Raw genomic sequence first — 24541 nt, 5'->3', positions numbered from 1 at the left:
TTTTCATATATTTATGGGCCTTATGTATTTTTTCTATGAAATGGATGTTCACGTCTTTTTGCCCATTTTTCCATTGGGCTGTTTGTCTTTTTCTTTTTTTTTTTTTTTTTGAGACAGAGTCTCACTCTGTTGCCCAGGCTAGAGTGAGTGCCGTGGCGTCAGCCTAGCTCACAGCAACCTCAAACTCCTGAGCTCAAGCGATCCTCCTGTCTCAGCCTCCCGAGTAGCTGGGACTACAGGCATGAGCCACCATGCCCGGCTAATTTTTTTTTTCTATATATATTTTTAGCTGTCCATATAATTTCTTTCTATTTTTAGTAGAGATGGGGTCTCGCTCTTGCTCAGGCTGGTCTCGAACTCCTGAGCTCAAACGATCCGCCCACCTCGGCCTCCCAGAGTGCTAGGATTACAGGCGTGAGCCACCACGCCCGGCCTGTTTGTCTTTTTCTTATTGATTTATTCTGTATGCTAAAGCTTCATTAGTTCTATGTGTGGCAAGCATCTTCTCCCAGTTTGTGCCTTTTAAATTTCATTATAGAATTTTTTATTGAACAGAAGCACTTGGTTTTAATGTATGCAGTCTTTCCTTTCATGGCTAGACCTTTCTGTGTCTTATCAGGAAATTCCTCCATGATATTCACATATGCCCTAAAAGCTTTTCATACTATGCAAAAATGATTTGTATATCGTATTAAGTAGTGATCTAATTTGAGAGGGGCATTATGATAGTTAACCCATAAGGAATTTAATCCATATGGCTAACTAATCATGCCAGCATTATTAATCAGCCAGTTTCTCCCCTCCCACCCCCGATCTGTAATGCCATCCATGTCACATATTATGGGCTCCATGTACCTGTGGACCAGTTCCTGAGTTCATGTTCTGCTGTACTGGCTAATACATCTCTCTCTGAGCCAAACACTGTTTTAACTTACTATTAATTATGATTTGAACAATTCTATGTTTTGATATCTGGTAGGACACGTCCCACCACCTTATTTTTTTGTTCAGAAATGTCTTGGTTTGGCTGTGTGCTCTTCTCTATATATTTTAAAGAATACAAACAAAAAGACAACATAGTTACACACCTATTTATAATGTTGGCAAAAAGTATGATACCTCAGAATACATCTAAAAATAGATGTATAGAAAATTATAAAACAGTTTAAAAATATTTAAGAAGACCTAAATAAATGGAGAAATAAACCACATTCATGGATTACAAGTGTCAATATTACATCAATTCTTCCCATATTAATCCCATAGATATAATTCAAATCCAATCAAAATACCAACACAGTTCACTGTGAACCTCAACAAGGTAATACTGTTTATTCTGATTCTTGATTGGAAACATACAGAATTCTACGTTTAAGACTTTAACCAAAATATGGCTCGGGATCTAATATGTGATAAGCCTTATCTATTTCCAACCCTAGGTCTTTCTTTTATTAAGGTCTAGAAAATTTTTTTCTATTATATTTCTGATAATTTTGAACTGTCTGCTCTGTCTTCTTCTAGAATTCAGTTATTAGCAGGCTGACTCTGTCTGAAAGATAATTGATGTTTAATTATCATCTCTTCCCTTATATTTGTCTCTAGCCATTTCTTTTGCTTTCTGGATATGTTCCTTAAAGTCTATTTTTTATTTAGCTAATTTATTTTCAGTAACATTGATTGTGTTTGTTATACTAGGGCGTATGCCTTAGACTGATACCAGACAAAATGCAAAGATCACTGAACAAAGCACAAGTAAGATAATCCATCAAATGCTTCACAAATTTAACCTTAGTAGTATTAATAACATTCTAAGGATTTAGAACCATCCGTTATCTGTTAAATGCATCCCATTGTAATTTATCTCTTTTTGAGTACAAAGATGTTAAGATAGGTTTGTCTTTTTGTAGAAATTGCCAATTCAAAATTCAACAAAACAAAAGAAAAAACAAAGCCAAAAAAACTCTGATAGACAAGTGTTCCTGACACGGTTGCTAAACAAATATTTAATAATGAAAAGTAAACAATAGGAAGAAAATATCAATATGTGCCAGAGTTAAGAGAGCAGACAATGGTGAGTACATTGATTAGGAAGCTAATGTTATTTTTTGATGGGTCAGTGTAATTGCCAATAACATAAGAAGAAAAAAAGCACAACGAGCTTATTGTAGTACTTCTGTAAGTAGAGGTTAAGAGTTGGTTCTTGGAACAAAAATGTCCAGAAAAGACAGCACTTTTTGGATAATTTTCTTAGAAATTGCAGCCTTCAGTTTGTCTTAGGGATGAAATTCATCACAGGAAAATTTGAAAAATTCTAGGCATAAAACAAAGTCTTAAGTTTGAAGATATGCCTATTTTGAGTCTTAAGCTAATCTTGCTTTTGACAAGTAGAAGTATTAGCTCAGCCAATCAATCTTGTCCACCTTATATGCACAACAACTGATTTAATCATCTAAATAATCACTCACAGGCATTTTCTGAACATTCTCTTGTTTTCCTTGTTCTCAACCCTACCCAACTGCCTAATTTAAGGCTAGGCCTGGGCAAACTTGTGAAGTTTATCTGCAGCCTGATGTTTTCATCTTTCAGTAACTTTCTCTCTTATTCTATACCATGTATCTGGTAACATCATAATGTCCTTACACAACCTCATTTCATTGCTCCTGCCTTCCCCATATATAGACTTTCATAAAAACTCATTGTTCTGGGATACCTCTTCAGAGTCCTGTTCTTTGCTTATTTAAATAAATTACAATGAGCACAACAATCAACAGAGTAAAAAGTGAACCCAGGCAATGGGAAAAAATTATTTGCAAATCATGCAAGGAGCTAACATCCAGAATATATAAATAACTCCTACAACTCCACAATAACAAAAAACAAACAACCCAATTAAAAAATAGGGCCAGGTGCAGTGGCTCACATCTAAAAGCCTAGCACTTTGGGAGGCTAAAGTGGGAGAATTGTTTGAGACCAGCCTGGGCAACATAGCGAGACCCCATCTCTAAAATAAATAAAATTGGCCAGGCGAGGTGATCTGTGTTTATAGTTCTAGCCACACAGGAGGCTGATCCAGGAGGATTGCTTCAGCACAGGAGTTTGAGGCTGCAGTGAGCTATAATCATGCTACTACACTGTAGCTCAGGTGACAGAAAGAGACCTTGTCTCAACAAAACAAAACAAAACAAAAACAAACAAACAAACAAACAAACAAAAAACAAGAAAAAATGCAAAGGACTCAAATAGACATTGTTCCAAAAAAGATATACAGATGGCCAACAAGCATGTGAATAGATACCTGCATCTCGACTGCTCATTAGGGAAACGTGAATCAAAACCACAATGAGATATTGCTCCAAACCCATTGGGATGACTACTAGCAAAAAACCAAAATAACAAGTGTTGGGGAGGAAGTAGAAAAATTGGAACACGTAGTATTGGTGGTGGGAATGTAAAATGGTGCAGTCCCTATGGGAAACAGTATAGTGTTTCCTCAAAATATACTAAAAACAGAATTACCATATGAACCAGCAATTCCACTTCTGGCTATATACCCCAAAGAATTGAAGGTAGGTTCTCAAAGAGATTATTTGTACACTCATGTTCATAAAAACATCATTTACAGTGACCAAAGGGAGGAAAAAACTCAGGTGTCCATCAATGGATGGACAGATAAACAAAATGTGGTATATACATACAATGGAATATCATTCAGTCTTAAAAATGAAGGAAATTCTGACACATGCTACAACATGGATAAACCTGGAGGACGTCATGTTGTGTCAAACAAGCCAGACATAAAAGGACGTATACTATATAATTCCATTTATATGAGGTACCCAGAGTAGCCAAATTCATAGAAACAAAAGGTAGAATGGTGGTTGCCAGAGACCAGGGTTAGTGGGGGGAGTGGGAGGGAGAGGAGTCAGGAATGGAGAGTTATTATTTAATGGGTACAGAGTTTCAGTTTTACAAGATGAAAAGAGTTCTTGATATGGATGGTGGTGATAATGGTTACAAAACAATGTACTTAATATTATTAAATTATAAACTTAAAAATGGTTGAGACAATAAATTTTGTTATGTGTATTTTACCACAATTAAAAAATTTTAACTGCATATGAAATTATAACCGACAGAACTGAAGGGAGAATAGACAATTCAAGAATAATAGGTAGAGATTTCAATACCTCATTTTCAATAATATATAGAACGGTTAGAAGACTAAAAAGGAAACAGAAGACAGATAACACAATAAACCAACTAGATCTAACAGACTTCTATAGAATATTCCACCCAACAGCAGAATACACAATCTTCGGAGGTACACATGAAACGTTCTCTAGGCTAGACCTTATGTTAGGTCATAAAACATGTTTCAATAAATTTAAAGTATGTTCTCTGACCACAAGAGAATGAAATTAGAAATCAATAGAAATTTGAGAAAGTCATAAATATGTAGGAATTAAATAGCATGCTCCTAAATAACTAATTGGCAAAGAAGAAATCACAAGAGAAATTAGAAAATACCTAGATATTTCATCCATATATACATGGATGAAAAGCAAAACACAACATACCAAAATTTAGGGATATAGTGAAAGAAGTGCTTAAAGGGACATTTATAGCTGGAAACATCTATATCAAAAAAGAAAAAGGATCACAAAAAAACCCTAAACTTCTACCTTAAGAAACAACAAAAAGAGTATTAAACTATTTAAAACAAGTAGAAGGAAGGAAAGAATAAAGATTAGAATGGAAATAAATAAAATAGAGAATACAAAAATAGAGGAATCAATGAAACCAAAAGTTAGTTCTTTGAAAAGATCAAGAAAATTGACAAACTATGAGCTAGACTGACCCCCTGCCAAAAAAGAGAAGATTCAAATTACTAAAATCAGGAATGAAAGAGGGAAACACTAATACTTAACAGAAATAAAAAGATGATAAGGGAATACTATGAACAGTTGTATGCCAACAAATTAGATCACCTAGATGAAATGAACAAATTCCTAGAAAGGCACAAACTACTGAAACTGACTGAAGAAGAAATAGAAAATCCAAGTAGAACTATAACAAGTGATTGAATTAGCAAACAAAAAACCACCACAAGTAATCCAAAAACTACCCACAAAGGAAAGTCCAGGATCAGATGGCTTCACTGGTGAATTATATCAAATATTTAAAGAATAATTAAGACCAATCCTTCACAAACCCTTTAAAAAATATTAGAGGAGGGAATAGTCTCCAACTCATTTTTGAGGCCAGTATTATCCTGATACCAAAACCAGATAAAGACATAGCAAGAAAAAAATATATATAGACCAACATCCATTACAACTACAGATGTGAAAAATCTTTAACAAAAATCTTAGGAATCCAAATCCAGCAACTTATAAAAAGGATTATATACCCACCAAGACCAAGAGGCTCTATCTCAGGAATGTAAGGTTGGTTTAACATGTGAAAATCAACCAATGCAATACACCATATTAATATAACCAAGGACAAAAACTACATGTCAGAAAAGCATTTGACAAAATCCAACACCCTTTTGCGATTAAAAAAACTCAACAAACTAGGAATAGAAGAAAACATCCTCAACCTGATAAAGAGCATCTATGAAAAACCCACAGCTAACATCATATTTAATTATAAAAGACTGAAAGTTTTTCCTTAAGATCAGCAACAAGACAAGGATTTCCACCCTTATTAACTTCTATTTAACACTGTATTGGGGGTTCTAGCCAGGGCAATTAGACTGTTGGGAACATAAAATGGTGTAGCTGCTTTGGAAAAGAGTCTGGCAATTCCAAAGGGGAAAAAAAAAAAAAAAAGAAAATCCAAAGAGAAGCAGTATCAGCTACTCCAGATGGGAAGGAATCAGCAAAAGAACTCCAGAAATATGAAGAATCAAAGCAAAAAGACATCCCAAAATGGAACACCAGCTCTCTAGCAATGGATCACCAACCAAATTCAGAACACTAAAATGACAGATAAAGAATTTCGAACATGAATTGTAAGGAAACTCAATGAAATGCAAGATACAATGGAAACCCAACACAAAGAAACCACACACACAAAAAAAAATCCAGGAAATGAATGAAAAATTCACTAAAGAAACTGAAATATTAAAGAAAAATCAAACAGAACATCTAGAAATGAAAAATTCATTCAAAGAATTACAAAGCACAGTGGAAAGCCTTAAGAATAGGTTAGAGCAAACCAGAAGAATGAATCTCAGAGCTCGAAGACAATATCTTACAATTCAACAAGTCAGTCACAGAGATAGAGCAGAGAAGAGAAAAGAGGAAAGCCTACAAGAAATATGGGATTATGTGAAGAGGCCTAACATAAGAATCATAGGCATCCCTGAGGGCTATGAAGAAAATACACAAGGGTTGGAAAATCTATCAGAGGGAATAATTGAGGAAAATTCCCCTGGCCTTGCTACAAATCTATATATCCGGGAACAAGAAGCTCAAAGGACTCCTGGGAGACTCACTGCAAACAGGAAAACTATCACGACACGCAGTCATCAGACTGGCCAAAATAAACATGAAAGAGGCCCTCCTATAAGCTGTAAACCAAAAGCAGCAGGTAACTTACAAAGGAAAACCAATCAGACTAACTGCAGACTTCTCAACAGACACCTTACAAGCTCGACGGAACTGGAGCCCCATTCTCAGTCTTCTCAAACAGAGTAACACCCAGTCTAGAATTTTATACCCAGCAAAATTAAGCTTCATATATGAGGGGGAAATAAAGTCTTTTTCAGACAAGAAAACACTAAGGGAATTTGTCAAAACAAGATGTCCCCTGCAAGAAGTACTCAGAACTGCATGACACATGATCAGCACAATAGACACTGAACAGTGTAAAATCATCCAAAAGCTAAAGGTCAAACGCCAGAATACCACAATGGCTCAAGACATAAAACAAAGCAACAAAGTTCTACTCAATAGGATGAACAGAAATCCACCCCACTTAACAGTTCTTTCAATAAATGTGAATGGCTTAAACTGCCCACTGAAGAGACACAGGCTGGCCAAATGGATAAATGTACACAAGCCAAGTATTTGCTGTCTTCAGGAAACACATCTAACCCACAAGGATGCATTCAGACTCAAGGGAGAGGGATGGAAAACGATATTCCATGCAAAGAGAAACCAAAAGAAAGCTGGTATAGCAGTTCTCATATCAGATAACTTAGTCTTCAAATCAACAAAAGCAATGAAAGACAAAAATGATCATTATATAATGGTAAAGGGAACAAGTCAACAAGAAGATATAACAATTCTAAATATTTACACACCCAACACAGGTGCGCCCAGATTCATAAAGCAAATCCTACTTGATCTAAACAAAATGATAAACAATAGCACTATAATAGCTGGGGACTTCAATACCCTACTGACAGAACAGGACAGATCTTCCAAACAGAAAATGAACAAAGAAACAATGGACTTAAACAGTACTGTAGATCAAATGGGCCTAACAGACATTTACAGAACTTTCTATCTCTAAATCACTGAATATACATTCTTCTTACCAGCTCATAGGACATTGTCTAAGATTGACTACATCCTAGGCTACAAAACATGTCTCAACAAATAAAAAATCCCCAGAAATTATGCCATGCATCTTCTTAGAACACAGTGGAATACAATTAGAAATCAATTCCAACAGAAACACTCATCTCTACACAAAGTCACAGCACCTAAACAACCTACTGCTGAACAATTATTGGATGAAAGAGGAAATTAAGATGGAAATCAAATGATTCTTTGAACTAAATGATAAAGGGAATACAAATTATCAAAATCTGTGGGAGATCGCTAATGCAGTCCTGAGAGGAAAATTCATAGCCTTAAATGCCTACATCCAAAAGATAGAAAGATCACAAATTAACAATCTAATGAATCGACTCAAAGACCTAGAAAAAGAAGAGCAAATCAATCCCAAACCCAACAGAAGAAAAGAAATAACCAAGATCAGAGCAGAACTAAATGAAATCGATAACAAATGAACTATTCAAAACATCAATGAAGCAAAACCCTGGTTCTTTGAAAAGATAAACAAAATTGATACACCTCTTGCTAGATTAACCAGAAACAGGAAAGAAAGGACTCTAATAAACTCAATCAGGAATGAAAACAGAGAAATTACAACTGATACCACGGAAATACAAAATATCATCTATGAATACTATAAAAATCTCTATACACATAAACTTGAAAATATGGAGGAAATGGACAAATTCTTAGAAACACACAGCTTCCCTGGGCTCAATCAGGAGGAAACAGTACCCCTAAACAGGCCAATATCAAGTAACAAAATTGAAGCAGCAATAAAAAACCCTCCTAAATAAAAAAAGTCCTGGACCAGATGGTTTCACACCTAAATTCTACCAGACTTACAAAGAAGAACTGGTGCCTATCCTATAGAAATTATTCCGCAACATCAAGAAGGAAGAAATCCTCCCTAACATGTTTTATGAAGCCAACATCACCCTGACACCAAAACTGGGAAAGAACTGAACAGAAAAAGAAAACTACAGACCAATATCCCTTATGAATACCAATGCAAAAATCCTCAGTAAAATCCTAGCAAATCAAATTCAGCTGCTTGTCAAAAAATAATCCATCACGACCAAATGGGCTTCATCCCAGAGATGCAGGGATGGTTCAACATACGCAAATCTATAAATGTAATTCACCACATAAACAGAAGTAAAAATGAAGACCATACGATCCTCTCAATATATGCAGAAAAAGCATTTGACAAAATTCAGCACCCTTTTATGATAAGAACTCTTAACAAAATAGGCACAGACAGGACTTACCTCAAAATGATAAAAGCCATATATGACAAACCCACAGGCAACATCATACTGAACAAGGGAAAAACTGAAAGCCTCCCAGCTTAGAACTGGAACCAGACAAGGTTGCCCTCTATCACGACTCCTGTTCAACATAGTACTGAAAGTCCTAGCCAGAGCAATCAGGCAAGAGAAGGAAATCACGAGCATGAAGAGGTCAAACTACTGCTCTTTGCTGATGATATAATCTTATATCTAGAAAACCGCAAAGATTCTGTGAAAAGACTACTGGAATTGCTAAATAAGTTCAGCAAAGTCTCAGGTTACAAAATCAATGTACACAAATCATCAGTGTTCATATATGCCAACAACAGTCAAACTGAGAACCAAATCAAAGATCAGTACCTTTCACAATAGCAACAAAGAAAATAAAATACCTAGGACTATATTTAGCTAAGGAGGTGAAAAACCTCTACAGGAAGAATTACAAAACACTGAGAAAGGAAATAGCAGAGGATGTAAACAGATGGAAAATCATACCATGCTCGTGGATTGGCAGAATCAACATTGTTAAAATGTCTATACTACCCAAAGTGATCTAAAGATTCAATGCAATCCCTAATAAGACACCAACATCATTTTTCACAGATCTAGAAAGAATAATTCTAAGTTTTATATAGATCTAGGGAAGACCCTGAATAGCTAAAGCAACTTTACGCAAAAAGAACAAACTGGGAAGCAACAATTTACCACACTTCAAGCTATACTACAAGGCTATGGTAACTAAAACAGCATGGTCCTTGCACAAGAACACAGACATAGACCAATGGAACAGGACTGAGAACCCAGATATAAAACCATCCTCATATAGCCATCTGATCTTTTGACAAAGCAGACAAAAACATACACTGGGGAAAAGAATCCCTATTCAATAAATGGTGCTGGAAAATTGGATAGCCCCATGTAGAAGACTGAAACAGAATCTGCACCTCTCACAAAAATCAACTCATAATGGATAACAGAGTTAAATCTAAGACATGAAACCATAAGAATTCTAGAAGAAAACGTTGGAAAAACTCTTATAGACATTGGCCTAGGCAAAGAATTAATGGAGACTCCAAAAGCAATCACAGAAACAACAAAAATAAATAAATGGGACCTGATCAAATTAAAAAGCTTCTGCACAGCCAAAGAAACTATCACTAGAGTAAACAGACAACCTACACAATGGGAGAAAATATTTGCATGCTATACACCTGATAAAGGTCTCATAACCAGAATCTATATAGAATTCAGGAAAATCATCAAGAAAAAAAATCAAACAACCCCATTAAAAAGTGGGCAAAGGACATGAACAGAAACTTGTCAAAAGAAGACAGACTAATGGCCAAGAAACATATGAAAAAATGTTCAACATCTCTAATCATCAGGGAAATGCAAGTCAAAACCACAATGAGATATCACTTAACACAAGTCAGAATGGCTTTTATCAAAAAGTTCCAAAACAACAAATGTTGGTGTGGATGCGGAGAGACAGGAACACTCATACACTGCTGGTGGGACTGCAAACTAGTGCAACCTCTATTGAAATTAATATGGAGATACCTGAAAGAACTAAAAGTAGAACTACCATTTAATCCAGCAATCCCACTACTGGGCATCTACCCAAAGGAAAAAAAGACATCATATAAAAAAGACATCTGCATTCGAATGTTTATAACAGCACAATTCACAATTGCAAAGATGTGGAAACCACCCAAGTGCCCACCAATACATGAGTGGATTAATAAAATGTGGTATAGGTACACCATGGAGTACTACTTAGTCACAAAAAACAATGGTGAACTAACACCTCTTGTATTATACTGGATGGAGCTGGAGCCCATTCTCCGAAGTGAAGTATCACCAGAATGGAAAAACAAGCACCACATATACTCACCATCAAATTGGTAATGATTGATCAACACTTATGTGTACATATGGAAGTAACACTCATCAGGTGTTGGGCAGGTGGAAGGAGGGGATGGGAATATTCACACCTAATAGATACAGTGTGCACTGTCTGGAGGATGGGCACATGTGTAGCTCTGAGTTGGGCAGTATGAGGGCAATATATGTAACCTAAACGTTTGTACCCCCATAATATTCTGAAATTAAAAAAAGTTTAATAAAATTCTAAATATTCGTAAGAAAAAAAGAGTCTGACAATTCCTCAAATGGTTAAACATAATAGAGTTAGCATAACCCAGCAATTATATTCTTATGTATATACCCAAGAAAACTGAAAACCTAAGTCCACTTAAAAATTGTTTAAGAATGTTTACTGCAGCATTATTCATAACAACCCACAGTAGTCATACCCATCTACTGATGAAAGGATAAACAAAATGTGGTATGGATATATGCAGTTTCTATAGGTTCTGAAATATGCACAAATATAAGTATAAACTCCTCTTGTTATAGTACTGTTAGAACCACACACTATAAAACCAAGATAAAATCTAAATATCAAATAGAAATAAAATTGATACCAAGAAAATTCTAATGACATTAATTTAATTTCATACTGTTCTGCTGAAATTATTAATATATCCTGTTTACAACATAAATATGCCTTAGATTCTTTTGAGTTTAGCATCCTTACATTGTCCTGAGCTACACAATAAATCAAATCTCATACCACTTCTCTATCAAAACTATTAATACCAACAGGTTTCCATTTGTAGAGCCCATCATGACATCATAAGGTACCCAATAAGATATCGGAGATAAAGTAAAAAGAGCATCTAAGATGACTGGAGGTCTTAGTATTTTGGGGTGACTGGTTGGATAGTAAGCCTTTAAGAGAGGAATACTTGGGTGGGGTAGGACAGCTAGATTAGTTTTGACAATAAGTTTGTGGCACTTGAGGGACAGCTAGATGGAGCTGTCTAATAGGTAAATGAATTTCTGGATTTGAAGCTCACAATAGTGAATTTGGGCCTCAAACAGAGGTTTGGAAGATACATTATCTTGAAGAATTGTGGCTGAAGCCAAAGAACAACCTGCAAAGGCACTGTCAGAGAAGTGGAAGAAACTTTCAAAAAAAGAAACACATGTGGGAAGCCAAGGGAAGATAATGTTTTAAATGCAGTATTAAATTCCACAGAGTCAAAAGTGTGGAATGTGTTCTTTGGCTTGGCAGGTCATGGTGATCAGTGGGAGAGGGGAGAGAATGACATCACGGCCCAGTTCTTCAGAAGCTTGGCTACCCGGGAAAGCAGAGAGAGCAATGCCTGAAAGGTAAGAGAGATTATTTCCAGTTTGAAGAAAAATAGCTAGTTAAGGGTACAAGGCTTAAGTTATGTGAGGAAAAAGACTTTGGGTCACTTCTCTACCCCTAGTACCTATCCCAGCACTCTAATGCCTGGAACATAGCAAATATTCAAAAAATATGTATTGAATGTTGAATGAAAGAAGGAAAAGGAGGGGTCAAACAAGAGGAAGAGGGTCTCAGTAAGAAGGACAGGAAAGGGGTGAAGGGGAGGAAAACTAACATTTTCCGATCATTTGTTAAACTCCAGGCCCTTTTACATTCATAATCCTTGAAAACATCCTGAAAGGAAAGCATTGTTGTCTCCATTTTACAGATGAGTCCACAGAAGCTAAGAGATTAGGTAAATTGCTCAAGGTCATTCATCCGCTGAAGGACAGAGGTAACATATAGAAACAGCTTCATCTGCCCACAAAGCTTTTGCTCTTCCACCTTACTGCCTCCCAAGAGAAGGGGCACAAATGTGTTCTATACCAAAGAAAAGAAAATGAGAGAGAGAGAGAATTTTCATTCACAAGCAAAGGATAAGTTGTAGTTCAAACCTTCACATACTTCACACATGAAGCATGAAAGTAAAATAATTTGCTGAAAATAAGGGGAAAGAAGTTGGAAGAGAATGGTAAAAGTATCTACAAATAGCCGAGGAAGATACAGAAGTAGCTGACCCAGGGCAAGCAGGACTGATGAATAGCATTGAGCACCTAGATGAAATTAATCCTGGAGCAGCCCGTCTGCATTTCTATGCTGGAACAGAGAAGGCAGATTGTAAAAATTACCCAGGAAGGGGTCTGTAGTGTGAATGCATCAAAGTAAAAAGAAGATGGGTGAAGAGCCATCAGAGTTATCATTTGGGGTTTAATTTGGACAAGGAAGGAGTGAAGGCAGGGGTGGGGTGGGGTGGTATAGTAGAAGAAAATGGAGAGGTCAAGAGCAGGGTTTACAATGATAACGAAAATGCAATTTTAGTGGAGTAAGGAGGAGTCTTCAATTGCCATCAGCTCCATTTCACATCAACAAATCTCTCCAACTGCCTGCTCTTGTTAAGCTGCTCTACTTTTGTCATTTGCTTTTATAACAATATAAAAACAAGGGCGCATTTGTTCTGGATTACCTGATCCTTCGTAGTTAAATAAATCTTTGCCCCAGAAACTTATTAAAAATGAAAAATGGAGACCATTATATTTCATAACTCTATCAAAGGCTTTGTCTTTCCCCTGCCACCCAGCACAGCACGAGATAGGGTCAGTAAACCATAACAGTAATAACAATAAAAGGCTGTGCTGGAGAACAGCCAGAGTTCTTGAATACCTAGCATAACATAACAATTAAATATCAATAAGATTAATATTTCTTTTATTCCAAAATACTTCCATTTAGTATAGTGGGGCAATTTTCTAATAGAAATGTACATATTTTATGTAAGTCAATGAGCCAGATGTGAGATACAAAACTGTGCTTACTGTAACTTTTCAGAAATACATCTTTTACAGAATTTGAAAAATGCTTTCCTATCATCAATACTAGGTTCTCTCTACTGAGATTGCTCTATCTCATAGTAGCAAAAACATCTCTTTTTGATTGGCACAAAGTGTTTAAAAAGTAAACACATAACACATTAGGCATGTGTTTGTCCCACAGACTTTACATCCACTTCAGAGGGCACCACAAACCTGCCCTACCTATAAGTATTCTGAATTAACAAAAGCTCCTCATCTTCAGTAACAGACAGTCTTATACCTCTACAGTCTGTCTGGTCCCACTAGAAAACCCCAGAGCCTCAATGCTATCAGGCAGGGAACACTATGTAACCAAACACTGTATATAACTGGGTAGTTAGCAAATATATGGACCTTATTACTCTTAAGAAGGCATATATATATATAAACATATAAAACTATAATTACTTTCAAGATAGTTGTGGATACATTTGAAGTTCAAAGATTAGAAGGAAGATGAGAATAAAAATGTTTGATCTGTATATTTAACCTTTTGAGATCAAGGGAAATACTGGCCTGGATAAACAACCTAATACAGTATCACTTTAATTTCTTACATTTATGTGACCTTCATGTAAGACTGTGGCTATGGCAGAATAAAAAACTCAGGACTGTTAACAAATCACTATCACATAAAAATCCAACTTCTGTTCCACATAAACACATACAACTCATATAGATTAATTTCCCTTTGGCCTAAGAGACCACACCAATGTTTTTCAACCTGTAGGTAGTGAAAATGATTTAGTAGGTTGCAACCTGATTTTACAAAGAATATAAAAATATCAGAATGTATCACATATAGTTAAGTATGATTTGGTGAAAAAAATTTCCTGGTGTTCGTGTCTCAGTGCTTTGTGTTGCTGTAACAGAACACCTATGGCTGTGTAATTTACAAGGAAAAGAGGATTATTTAGCTCATGGTTCTGCAGGCTGGAAAGCGTGAGAAGCATGACACCAGCATCTGCGTGGCTTCTGGTGAGGGCCACATGCTAGACCAAAACATGGTGGAGAAGATCAAAGAGGAAGTGGTCATATTGCGAAGGAGCAAACAGAAGGAACTTCGCTTTTTAACAACCCACTCTTGAAGGAACTAAACAATTCCTGGAGAATTAATCCAGTCTCCAATGAACGAGAACTTACTACCACAAGAACAGCACCAAACTTTCATAAGAGATCTGCCCTCATGACCCAATACCTCTCCCTCACTAGGCCCCATCTCCCAACACCACCACACTGGGGATCAAACTTCAACATGAGTTTTGGTAGGGACAAATAAAGCATATCCAAACCATAGCTGTGTGTGCATGTATGTGGGTATGTATGCCCCCAAACTTGTATGACGGAATGGCAATTAATGCTTATTTCTTCCTGTGGGGTACAGTCCCAAAAATCTGAAAACCAACAGAATCAATCAGCAACAATTACTCATTTCCAAGGTCTAAATATTTTTTCAAAATTATTTACTTAATCCTCATGCAGCAGTCCAGTGAAGGAGGTTAAGAAAAGTTATATCTTGTTTAAAAACAGTTGGTCTCATTTTGAAAGCCAAACAGAGGTCTAGAGGGAATTAATTTTCAATTCATTCAACATATGCTAACTCTAAAAAAATTAACTGAGAATTTATAATACTACTCCCTCTGAATATGCATTTCCTCCAAAATTAAAGATGTTATTAATAATAAAGTTCTACTTTAATGTCAAAGAAGGAAATAGACATCTAAAGCTATGACTTTATTTTCTGACATGCCTGCCTACATAAAAATTCTTTAATCTTCTGTGAAACTCATTTTTGTATGTACTAACCACTACTGAACTTATCACTTGTAACAACTCTAATCCTAAACAAATTTTGCAAATAGAAACTGAGAAGTTACTACTATGTTATCAAGAATTGAGTTCCCATAGAGGCTACCTTGCTGCTATCACTGACTCTTCTACACTGACACCTCCACTTCTGGGTAGCCTACTGACTTAGAGAATCTGCTCAGAGCATGAATCTCAGTGATCAAATGGGAATAGCAGTTTATTTATATATCCTTTTTGTATGTCAACATAGTCCAGTCTACTTTGCCCCCAAATCCTGAAGCTCTATGGAAACTCCAGAAATGGCCCATCACACTCAGGAATCTGAAGGAGGGATAACAATGGTAAGTCCCCATAAATCCTGAGTCTAGAACCAACTTACTATAATAAAGCCACAAAGAAACTGCTGAAAAACACACCCGCCAAGCCACAGAAGCATTTACTGAGACTTCACTAGATGCCTTGTATTATATAAATAGGGAATTTTCTGTTCCTGGAAGGTAATTATTTAGCAACTTAATCAGAACTTAATTAGGAAACAGTTCTTTCATGTATACTTTAACATTTGATTCCTAGAAAAAAGAAGGGAAAGAGAATAAGAATTATCATCCTCCCTATTTTACAAAGAGGTTTTAAAAGATGCCCAACCTAACAAAGCAAGACAGTGGTGGAATTAGGTACTTGTCTTTTAATTCCTGATCTAGTTTTCTTTCCCTACATTATAGGGCTTCCTTAGAAATCTGGAGTATATCATTCTGCAAGCTTGAGCTCATCAATCATTAGATTCTTCTTTTTTTTTTTTTTTTTAATTCTGTGTGGCTCTCTGTGACCATACAGATAGTTATTTACCAGACTAATTGCAGTAAATTCTTATCTAGGCAAGAAGCAGATATTAATAGAAAAATTCATTTACTACCTCTATCCTCTATTTTAATCAGGCTGAAAGATTATCTATATGAATGGCAGTAAATTAACATAGGAAAATGTTGTCATTGGGATTGAGAATGCAGGAAACTGGCAAAAGTCTACACAGGCTAATAAGTCATTTTTATGATTTGGCTTTGAGGCTCTACTGAACCAGTAACTCTCATATAACTACCCTATTTGATGTTCAAAGTATATGTGTTCTCTCACACACACAAGTTTTAGAATCTGTATCTAAGATGACACCATGCTATTCATTCACAACTGATTTTTAATGGTTCTCTGCTTTCCCCATATGTATAACTAATGTCTTATTTGTTTATATACTCCCCTGTGTCAAAAGCCTTTCGAATAGATATAGTCTAGAGAAAGATAATATAATCTACTATAGGAAATATTTTCTGATTTAAGACTGGCAGCTTCACAGCTACTTGTGGGTTCCACGTATAGTATATATGGTCTTCTTACATGCTGCCAAATGCTTCTTCAGTCCTTTAACCTAATCTAATGTCACATTTCTTATGTTCTTGTGGCATTCTTACTGGTCTGGGATTATTAACTGCATGACCCTGGGTGAATTTCTTCAGCTGAGTCTTGGGGATAATATCTACCTAATAGTAATGTTATCATATATATTTATCTTAACTTGTAATCAAGACACATATATATGATTTGATACATATCCTCATATGATATATATATTCAGCCTAACTTGTAACTAAAGAAATTAATTATTTGTATTTATTAAATTGATAAAGATTTTTTTAATGTGAATCATTTACTTTCAATGAATATGTGGGAATACAGGTATTCTCTTATTTTGCTAATGGGTGTGTAAGATAGTCAAAACTTTTCTGGATGGCAATTTTGCAATACAAATCCAAAGCTCTAAAATGTGCACATGCCTCTTGACTCAGAAATGTAGTTTCTAGAAACTTGTCCTAAGGAAATAACTAATGATTTAGCTAAATGAATGTGTCTGAGTCTTGTTTTATAGTTAAAAACTAAAAAAACTCTAAATATGCTATAGTAAGAAGTGATTATAATATATAATAAATAGGTCCACACTACAAATTAGCAGATAGCTATTACAAATGATGTTACAGAAATATATTAATTGCCATTCAAAGTCATTTAAGATACAGTGTTTAACAGAGGGAAAAAGTTGTGAAACTGTATATATTACAAAAATTATATACCCACATATTTAAGTGTATATTCATGGTGCTTGTTAATATCTCTCTAGGTATAGAGATATTAATATTTCTACAATGAACATTATTATCTGTGTAATAAAAAATTTTTGCTATAAATAAATCTTATTTGTAATAATATAATGTTTATAACATGAAGGTCAATTCATTCCCTCTTTTACATAGTTGACAACAGTTTAAATGGTATATAGTACGAGCAAATTGTTTTAGGTATGAAGACCACTACTGACCTTTCTAAGTTCTTTATAGTCAGCACTTCTACTCTACCTGTGGTGAAGAATCAGTTTTGTTTTTTTAAATTTCTACTTTGTTACAGACTGACGTTTTTATAAAATAAAATAAAAATGAATTATTAGAAAAAGAAAAAGGCATACAAAATGAAGCCTCAACTTTTTTATTAGATTCACAAACATAAAGCAATTCCATAAAATTGTTTTAAAGTTTCTATATTCTTACGCTCAATTTCTGTACCTATTTTGCCACTGACAGGTAACAGGATACTGACCATGCTTTCAGCAGCACTGTTTGAAGTGATTAGGACAACTTTTTGCTGTGGGCTAATAACTCCATCAAGTGGACTAGACTCTGACCTAACATCTGGAGACTTTCACAATAGAGAACTTTCCCTATTAATAAGTAAAAATATTTGGGCTCTTCACTATTATGTTTATTGTATTTACTGGCCTACTATGCTTTTCTAATGTTAACAGGCATTTTCAAAAAAGTCATATTTTCCAAAGAATCAAACAACCTTTTACAGTAGAAGCCCGACTTCAGAGAATTAACAATATTTTTCAAATCATGGGGGAACAATATTCATTAGGGCATTCCAAAGGGAATGTGCCAGGAATACAGATTCATCTGGTTGAAACAGGAGCACTGGAAAATGTACATATTGGTATTAGGAGTTTAAGTTGCCTATCTGCTCCCAGATTAAGCAGAAGAAAATGAGACAATGTGCCAATTCCCTGGCAAAGTGAATGTAGTCCCTAAGGAAAAGGCCGAGTGAGTCTGTGTTATTCTACCTGAGGATGGAAGCACTGATGGACTTCTTTGGACTAATGCCAAAGTAATGAAGATTATAAACATCTTATTTACATTGAGATTAAAAAGAATTTGAATCCCAGAGTGATTTCCTGAAAACAAACTATGTGGCATGGTCTCCAGAAATAAAATTTCATAGTAGCTTATTGTCAAATGCAAATAAACCATGAAAGTGCTATGGATCAAAAACTGAGGATTCCCAATATTTTATTAATAAAGGATATGGAAACACTTTATAATCATGTATTAAACTGCCACAAATTTAATCTGTTGGTAGGAAAAAGATAAAAACTATACTTCTGTAACTTACATAGAGTAGGTACTCAACAAAAACTCACTAAGAGTTCAGCTCTTCAATCTGCATGATAAAATGGCAGGGTCAAATGCTTTATTCTTAAGTTTTACCAAATGACAGGTTGAGAGCTAGATAAAAAACATGATGAGTAGTGATTTAGTATGAAAGGAAGAGAAAACTCTAATGCAGGTAAACAAGACACGCAGAAACCAGAACTAAGTAGAATGCTCTGAAGTAGCAAATGAAATTTCTAAAATAGTCAAATGGGAATAGGGAGGTGCAACTTGGTAGGACTGAGAAGAAACTCACAGAAAGCTAAAAAATGGTGAAATTCAATCCATACAGAAGCATGACAGATTCTTCTACTCCCTACCTCATATAAAATGTATGTTTTTAAAACTGAGGTATAACTTTCATATTGTATAGTGTACAAATGTTAAATGTACAGTTTAATAAATTTTTACATATGTACATGCCCATGTAACCACCATCCGGATCAAGATACAGAACATTTCCAGTGTCTTCTCCCAGTGAGTAATTCCCCTCTGCAAGGTGATCACCATTGATCAGTTTTGTTTGTGAATGTCATATAAACGGAATCATACAGAATGGACTCTCTCGCGTCTGGCTTTTTTCATTCAACCTTATATTTCTAAGATTCATCCATGTTTTTGTGGACATCAGTGATTTGTTCCTTTTTATTGTCAAGTAGTACTCCATCGTATGAATATCCTACAAATTTGTTTATTCATTCTCCAGCTGATAGACATTTGAGTTGTTTCCAGTCTTCTATTATGAATAAAGCTGCTATGTATGAGTACTCTTGTACAAGTCTTTTGGTGAACATAAACACTCATTTCTTTTGGGTATATGCCTAGAACAGACTTCTAGGTCACAAGGTAGACATGCATTTAATTTTAGTAGATCAGGCCAGTTTTCTCAAATGATTGTATCAATTTACTCTCCTAGCAATATTTGAGAATTCTCATATAAAGTTTTTAAAAAGCCCTTTGGTTGAAGCATACAAGTTTTGAGGCTTTTTGTTTGTACTGTTTTTTGTTTTTCTATCTTTCAGAGCAGGGGTAATATAAGCAGAGCATTCACATCTCAAGGGATACACAAGATGATTTTTGGAGGTATGAGAAGAAAATAGAGTTTCTATTTTAGTTTCTTATTCTTTTAGCTAAAAAATAAATTTTACTAATATTTAATATATAAATTGACACTAGTACCTTTATTCAGATGGTTATGTTTATTCACTTTGGGTATACTGTGATTTACTGCCATTTGCATGTGTCTGATTGAGCAGAATTATGGAATATCTATTTCTAACTGAACTAGCTCTCAACAAAATGAACAAGCGGCTTAAAAAAAAACGAGAGTCCCACACAAAGAAAATACTAATATAAGAGCAAGCAAACAACAAGGAAATGGCTGAGCTGACATTTCTATTCCAGAAAATCTCTTTAAAAGATAAAAACTATGAACATCTATCTAGTCAGATCTCACAAAGAAGCAGGCAAAAACTATTCCAAAAATTAAGACTTTTAAAAATATGAACTTAATCTATTACTATTAAAATATTTTGCCAACAAAAATTTTAAAACATAAAGTATTTATATCATCTGTCATTCCTTTTAGCTTCTTTTTGTGTTCATTTTATAATATACGTAGCAGTACAAAGTACATGTATATATAATTTTAAAGTAAATTTACATATAGTAGGAATACATGCTCAATTGTTTTTACCAATAGGGTAAATAATCAAAAGAATTCAGAGATTCTTGTTTTAGTATATTTTAGTATTAAGCTAGCTAACCTATAGGCGTAGAAGAGCTTCTCATTTTTAAAGCCATATACAGTTAGGTATACTCCATTACAAATAGCCAGCTACTATTTAATGTTAAAATAACATAACTGAATAGTGGGGGAGAAAGAAGGGGGAAGACAGGAATCTACTACAAAGAGGCATGAGAGAACTTTGTTGGGTACTGTTCTATACCTTGTTAGGTTTTTGTATTATACCAGTGTCTACATTTGTCAAACTCACTAAATGGAACAGTCAAGGTAAATGTGTTTCACTCTTTGAGGTAAATTTTACCTCAAAAGAAAAAAATAGAATCCATAAAAAATATTGACCTCTAGTTAATGGTATGCATGTTGGAGTGTCTAGGAGTAAATAACAGCGATATCAGCAACTTAATTTGACATGCATTAAAATAAGATGGACTTCTGTATGGACAGAGGGAAGAATATATAAATAGATACGTAACAGAGCAAGTAGGGAATTGTACAATCTGGATGGTAGATATATGGGTATTCATTGTACAATTCTTTCAACTTTTCTATATATTTGAAATTTTGCATGATAAAATGTTGAAAAAATAACAAATCTACTCAAGAACTGAAAGTTGACAGATAATTAAGAACAGTGTAGTGATCCAAGGGAAAGTTAGAAATTAAAAAAGGAAAAAGGAACATTCAAGCACCATTGCTTGGTGCTTTCAGATACTCTATATACGTGGGGTAAGAATTATCCCTATTTTACAGACTAGTAAACTAAACTTAGAAAGATTACAGAACATACACAAGGTAACAGTGCAAAGCTCAGCCAAGAGCTGAATCCAACCTGTCCAAATTTTCATCCTCTTGACTCACATTCCTCAAAAGAGGTTGCCTAGGACCAAACAACTTCCCTACAGCAGAGAAGTTGCTTCTCCATTCCTGCATGGACCAGCTCTGTCTCCCCAGGTTTTTCCTCCTAGGTTTTATCTCTAATCACCACATGACTGGCCTTCATATCAAGTGACAGTATTTGAAATTTGAATAAACAGAACTTTTTTCCAGTTAGCATAACATTATCATCTATAAAGCTATAACTAGGTATAAAATGGGAAAAATGTCTCATAGAATTGGGATGAAAATAAAATGAGAACATATATGAAGCACATAGCACTGTCACTAAGAGTAGGGACTCAAATTATCTTTTTCTTCTTTTTCTAACATTTACCTTTCCTTGAAAATTACAACATGTTACTCAAAATAATGCCTTTTTTTTTTTTTTTTAAAGAGACTTAGGTCCTTTGAGGAGCTCATGTTAAATGTGAATAGACATAGATTTTTTTTTCTTCTATCTATTTTTTAAATCTAAAAACCTAACTTTGTTTCCTCATTTTACTTTCCATTTTGCCTTGGTTTGGAATTATAACTTCCAGGAATTTTATATACAATTAGATGTACAACTAGGACCAAATGTATAGCACTTTCCTGTTCCACAAATTACTACAGGTGGCCAACCTGTGAAAGCAACACGTTCATGAAATTAATGAAATTTTACATCTATTTTCTTTTCGACTCCCAGAAGATATTTTTCAAAGGTAAGATTTTAAAAAGCCATTAAATTACAAGGAAATGACCAACCAGTGATGGTAACTTTTAATTCACTTTCAACTGTATATACATATAATGCCTTAAAGCTATTTATTTCTTATTTGACAAATATATCCAGGGATTTCCTGAAGGACTCCTAAAGTCACATATCTTGCCCCTTTAAGCAATATTGTCCTACAGCATAAAAAATAAGCGGTTATGCTTCCTTGAAAACTTTGCCTTATTTAAGGACAACCTACAGTGCCAATGTGGAGAAGTTATTTTCACAGCCTAATGGAACATGAATAAGACTGTTTTTTCCTTTTGATATCTGAGGTTGTTAGTGTTGGAAAGGATCCTAGAGATAATTATTTTATAGTTGCAGAAATGGATATGCAGACAGTTGAAATGATTAGTCCCTGAACCAGACACCAGGTCCCCCAATTCCTGGCCTAGTGTTCTTTCCATTTTACAGTCGTGCCAAACCAAACACAAAATAAGTGATTATGTCCATCCATTACCTCAACTTCACTAAATTTCAGTCTGGCAACCCATGATGTCACTTCCTTTTGTGAATGGGTGTATTTTTTTTTCTTGGTCTTGCTATCTTCACTTGGCTATAATACAACATCTTAGAGCTCACACTATATGCCAATTTTCCCCACGTCTATTTCTGTTTCTTAAGGAGACTACCAACGTAGTCTCCAAGATACCTTGACCCTCCTTTTCACTATATGCCTCATTTCAAGCAATCCATTGTCAACTGTTACAAAATTTTAAAAAGGGATTTATTTTAAAACACAAAGCACACATGGCAGTGTTGTGTGTCTTCCTCAAAGGGCTTAATAAAAATTTTTAATGCTGTGTATTACATGCAGATGCTTTCCAGAGAAAAAGCCCGCTATGTAGGAAGCGAGAGCTATTGTGGACTGTAGTGGGAGGCCAGAATAAGGTTGAGAATTCAATCTAAAACAAATATGGAGGTGAAAAGGCACAAGGAGCTTGCTTGGACCCCCCAGACGGTGCTGGGGGCAAGCTCTCGGCTACCTGGTGTCGGTCTGAAGAACGATGGACACCAGGAGAGCCACGTACCCCCGGACAATGACGGGGCAGGCGGGGCACCTGGAATCGCGCGCAGGGAAAACTCAACAAGTCAGGAAGGCGAAGAGATGGCTGAATGACTGCCAAGAGGCTCCCGCTGGCCTCTGGATGACCACTGCCCCTTTCCAGGATCCACCGCCGCCGGCACTCTCCGGCTCCAGACAGCCATTTGCTCCACGCTCCCCTACCTGCCCCGACGTTCCCCGGCGCCCAGGGTATCTACCGACCCCGCCGGGGCCGAAGTCCCACCCCAGGCCCGCTTCCCGGCGGCCCGGCTTCCTGGGTCACCGCTGGCTTTCCAGGAGGAAGGCAGCGTCGGCCTGCGGGGGCCGGACCCGCCTTCGAAAGTGGGCGGAAGGATGGCCGCCCTGGCGGGGTGCGGGCGCGGCCGGGAGCCCTCGGCTCCAGCCCGGGCTCCGTCTTCTCCGCGCAGCGCTGCCCGCGCTTCAGCCCCGGCCGCCGCCGGCCGCCGGCCGCCAGCCGCGGGCTCGGGGCTGAGGCGATGAGGAAAGGGGGCGGGCGCGCCATCATGAAGGGAAAATGGTGGGCGGGCGGGCCCGCGCGCGGCCGCGGTACTCACCCGGGCCGGCCAGTGCGGGTAGCCCTTCATCTTGGCGAAGACCAGGTCGCCCGCTTTGTACTCGCGGGGCCGCGGACGCGCCATCCCGGCTGCTCCCCTTCCTGGTCGTCCTTGGTCGCCGCGAAGATGCCGGGAGGCCGCCCCCCCGCGGGCCGACGGACTGCGCCGCGCTCCCCACGGGCCTCGAGCCGGGTGGACGAGCGGCCGCTCCGACGAGGGGAAGCGGCGAGGCGGCGGCTGAGGCGAGGGGTGGGCGGGGGGCGCAGCAGGCCCGGCAAATCACGGCCCGGCAGCGGGGGAGGGGCGCCCCAGGCCGCTCTGTGCTCGCCCGCGTCCGGCCGCGCCGAGGTCCCCGCCGCCGCCGCCGCCGCCGCCGCCGCCGCCGCCGCCGCGCGTTGCTCACAAGCGCCGCGTCGCCTGCCTCATGCCGCCGCCGGCGGCCTCCCTCCCGGGCTCCCGGGCGCGGCGCGAGCGCCGGGCCTCACGTCTGCTCCGAATTCCTCCTCGGGCAGCGACCGCAAACACGATCTTATTATTGTTCTCGCGCGCGCTCAGCATCCCCCCCGCCCCGCTTCCCGCTC

General features: G+C 37.0%; 1 protein-coding gene across 1 annotated transcript in view; it reads right to left on the bottom strand.

Moving 5' to 3' along the window:
• Window positions 1-24299, bottom strand: part of HDGFL3 (HDGF like 3) — a 66084-nt gene extending 41785 nt beyond the window's left edge. The window contains exon 1 of the mRNA XM_069465653.1: window positions 23961-24299. Coding sequence (XP_069321754.1) covers window positions 23961-24044 — 84 coding nt within the window. The 5' untranslated portion in view covers window positions 24045-24299. The remainder of the gene's footprint in view (window positions 1-23960) is intronic.
• Window positions 24300-24541: the final 242 nt, after the last annotated feature.

The sequence above is a fragment of the Eulemur rufifrons genome, chromosome 3 (genome assembly GCF_041146395.1).
Source record: "Eulemur rufifrons isolate Redbay chromosome 3, OSU_ERuf_1, whole genome shotgun sequence".
Taxonomy (NCBI): domain Eukaryota; kingdom Metazoa; phylum Chordata; class Mammalia; order Primates; family Lemuridae; genus Eulemur; species Eulemur rufifrons.
The sequence above is the reverse complement of the archived record's forward strand: the minus strand, read 5'-3'. Positions and strand labels throughout refer to the sequence as shown.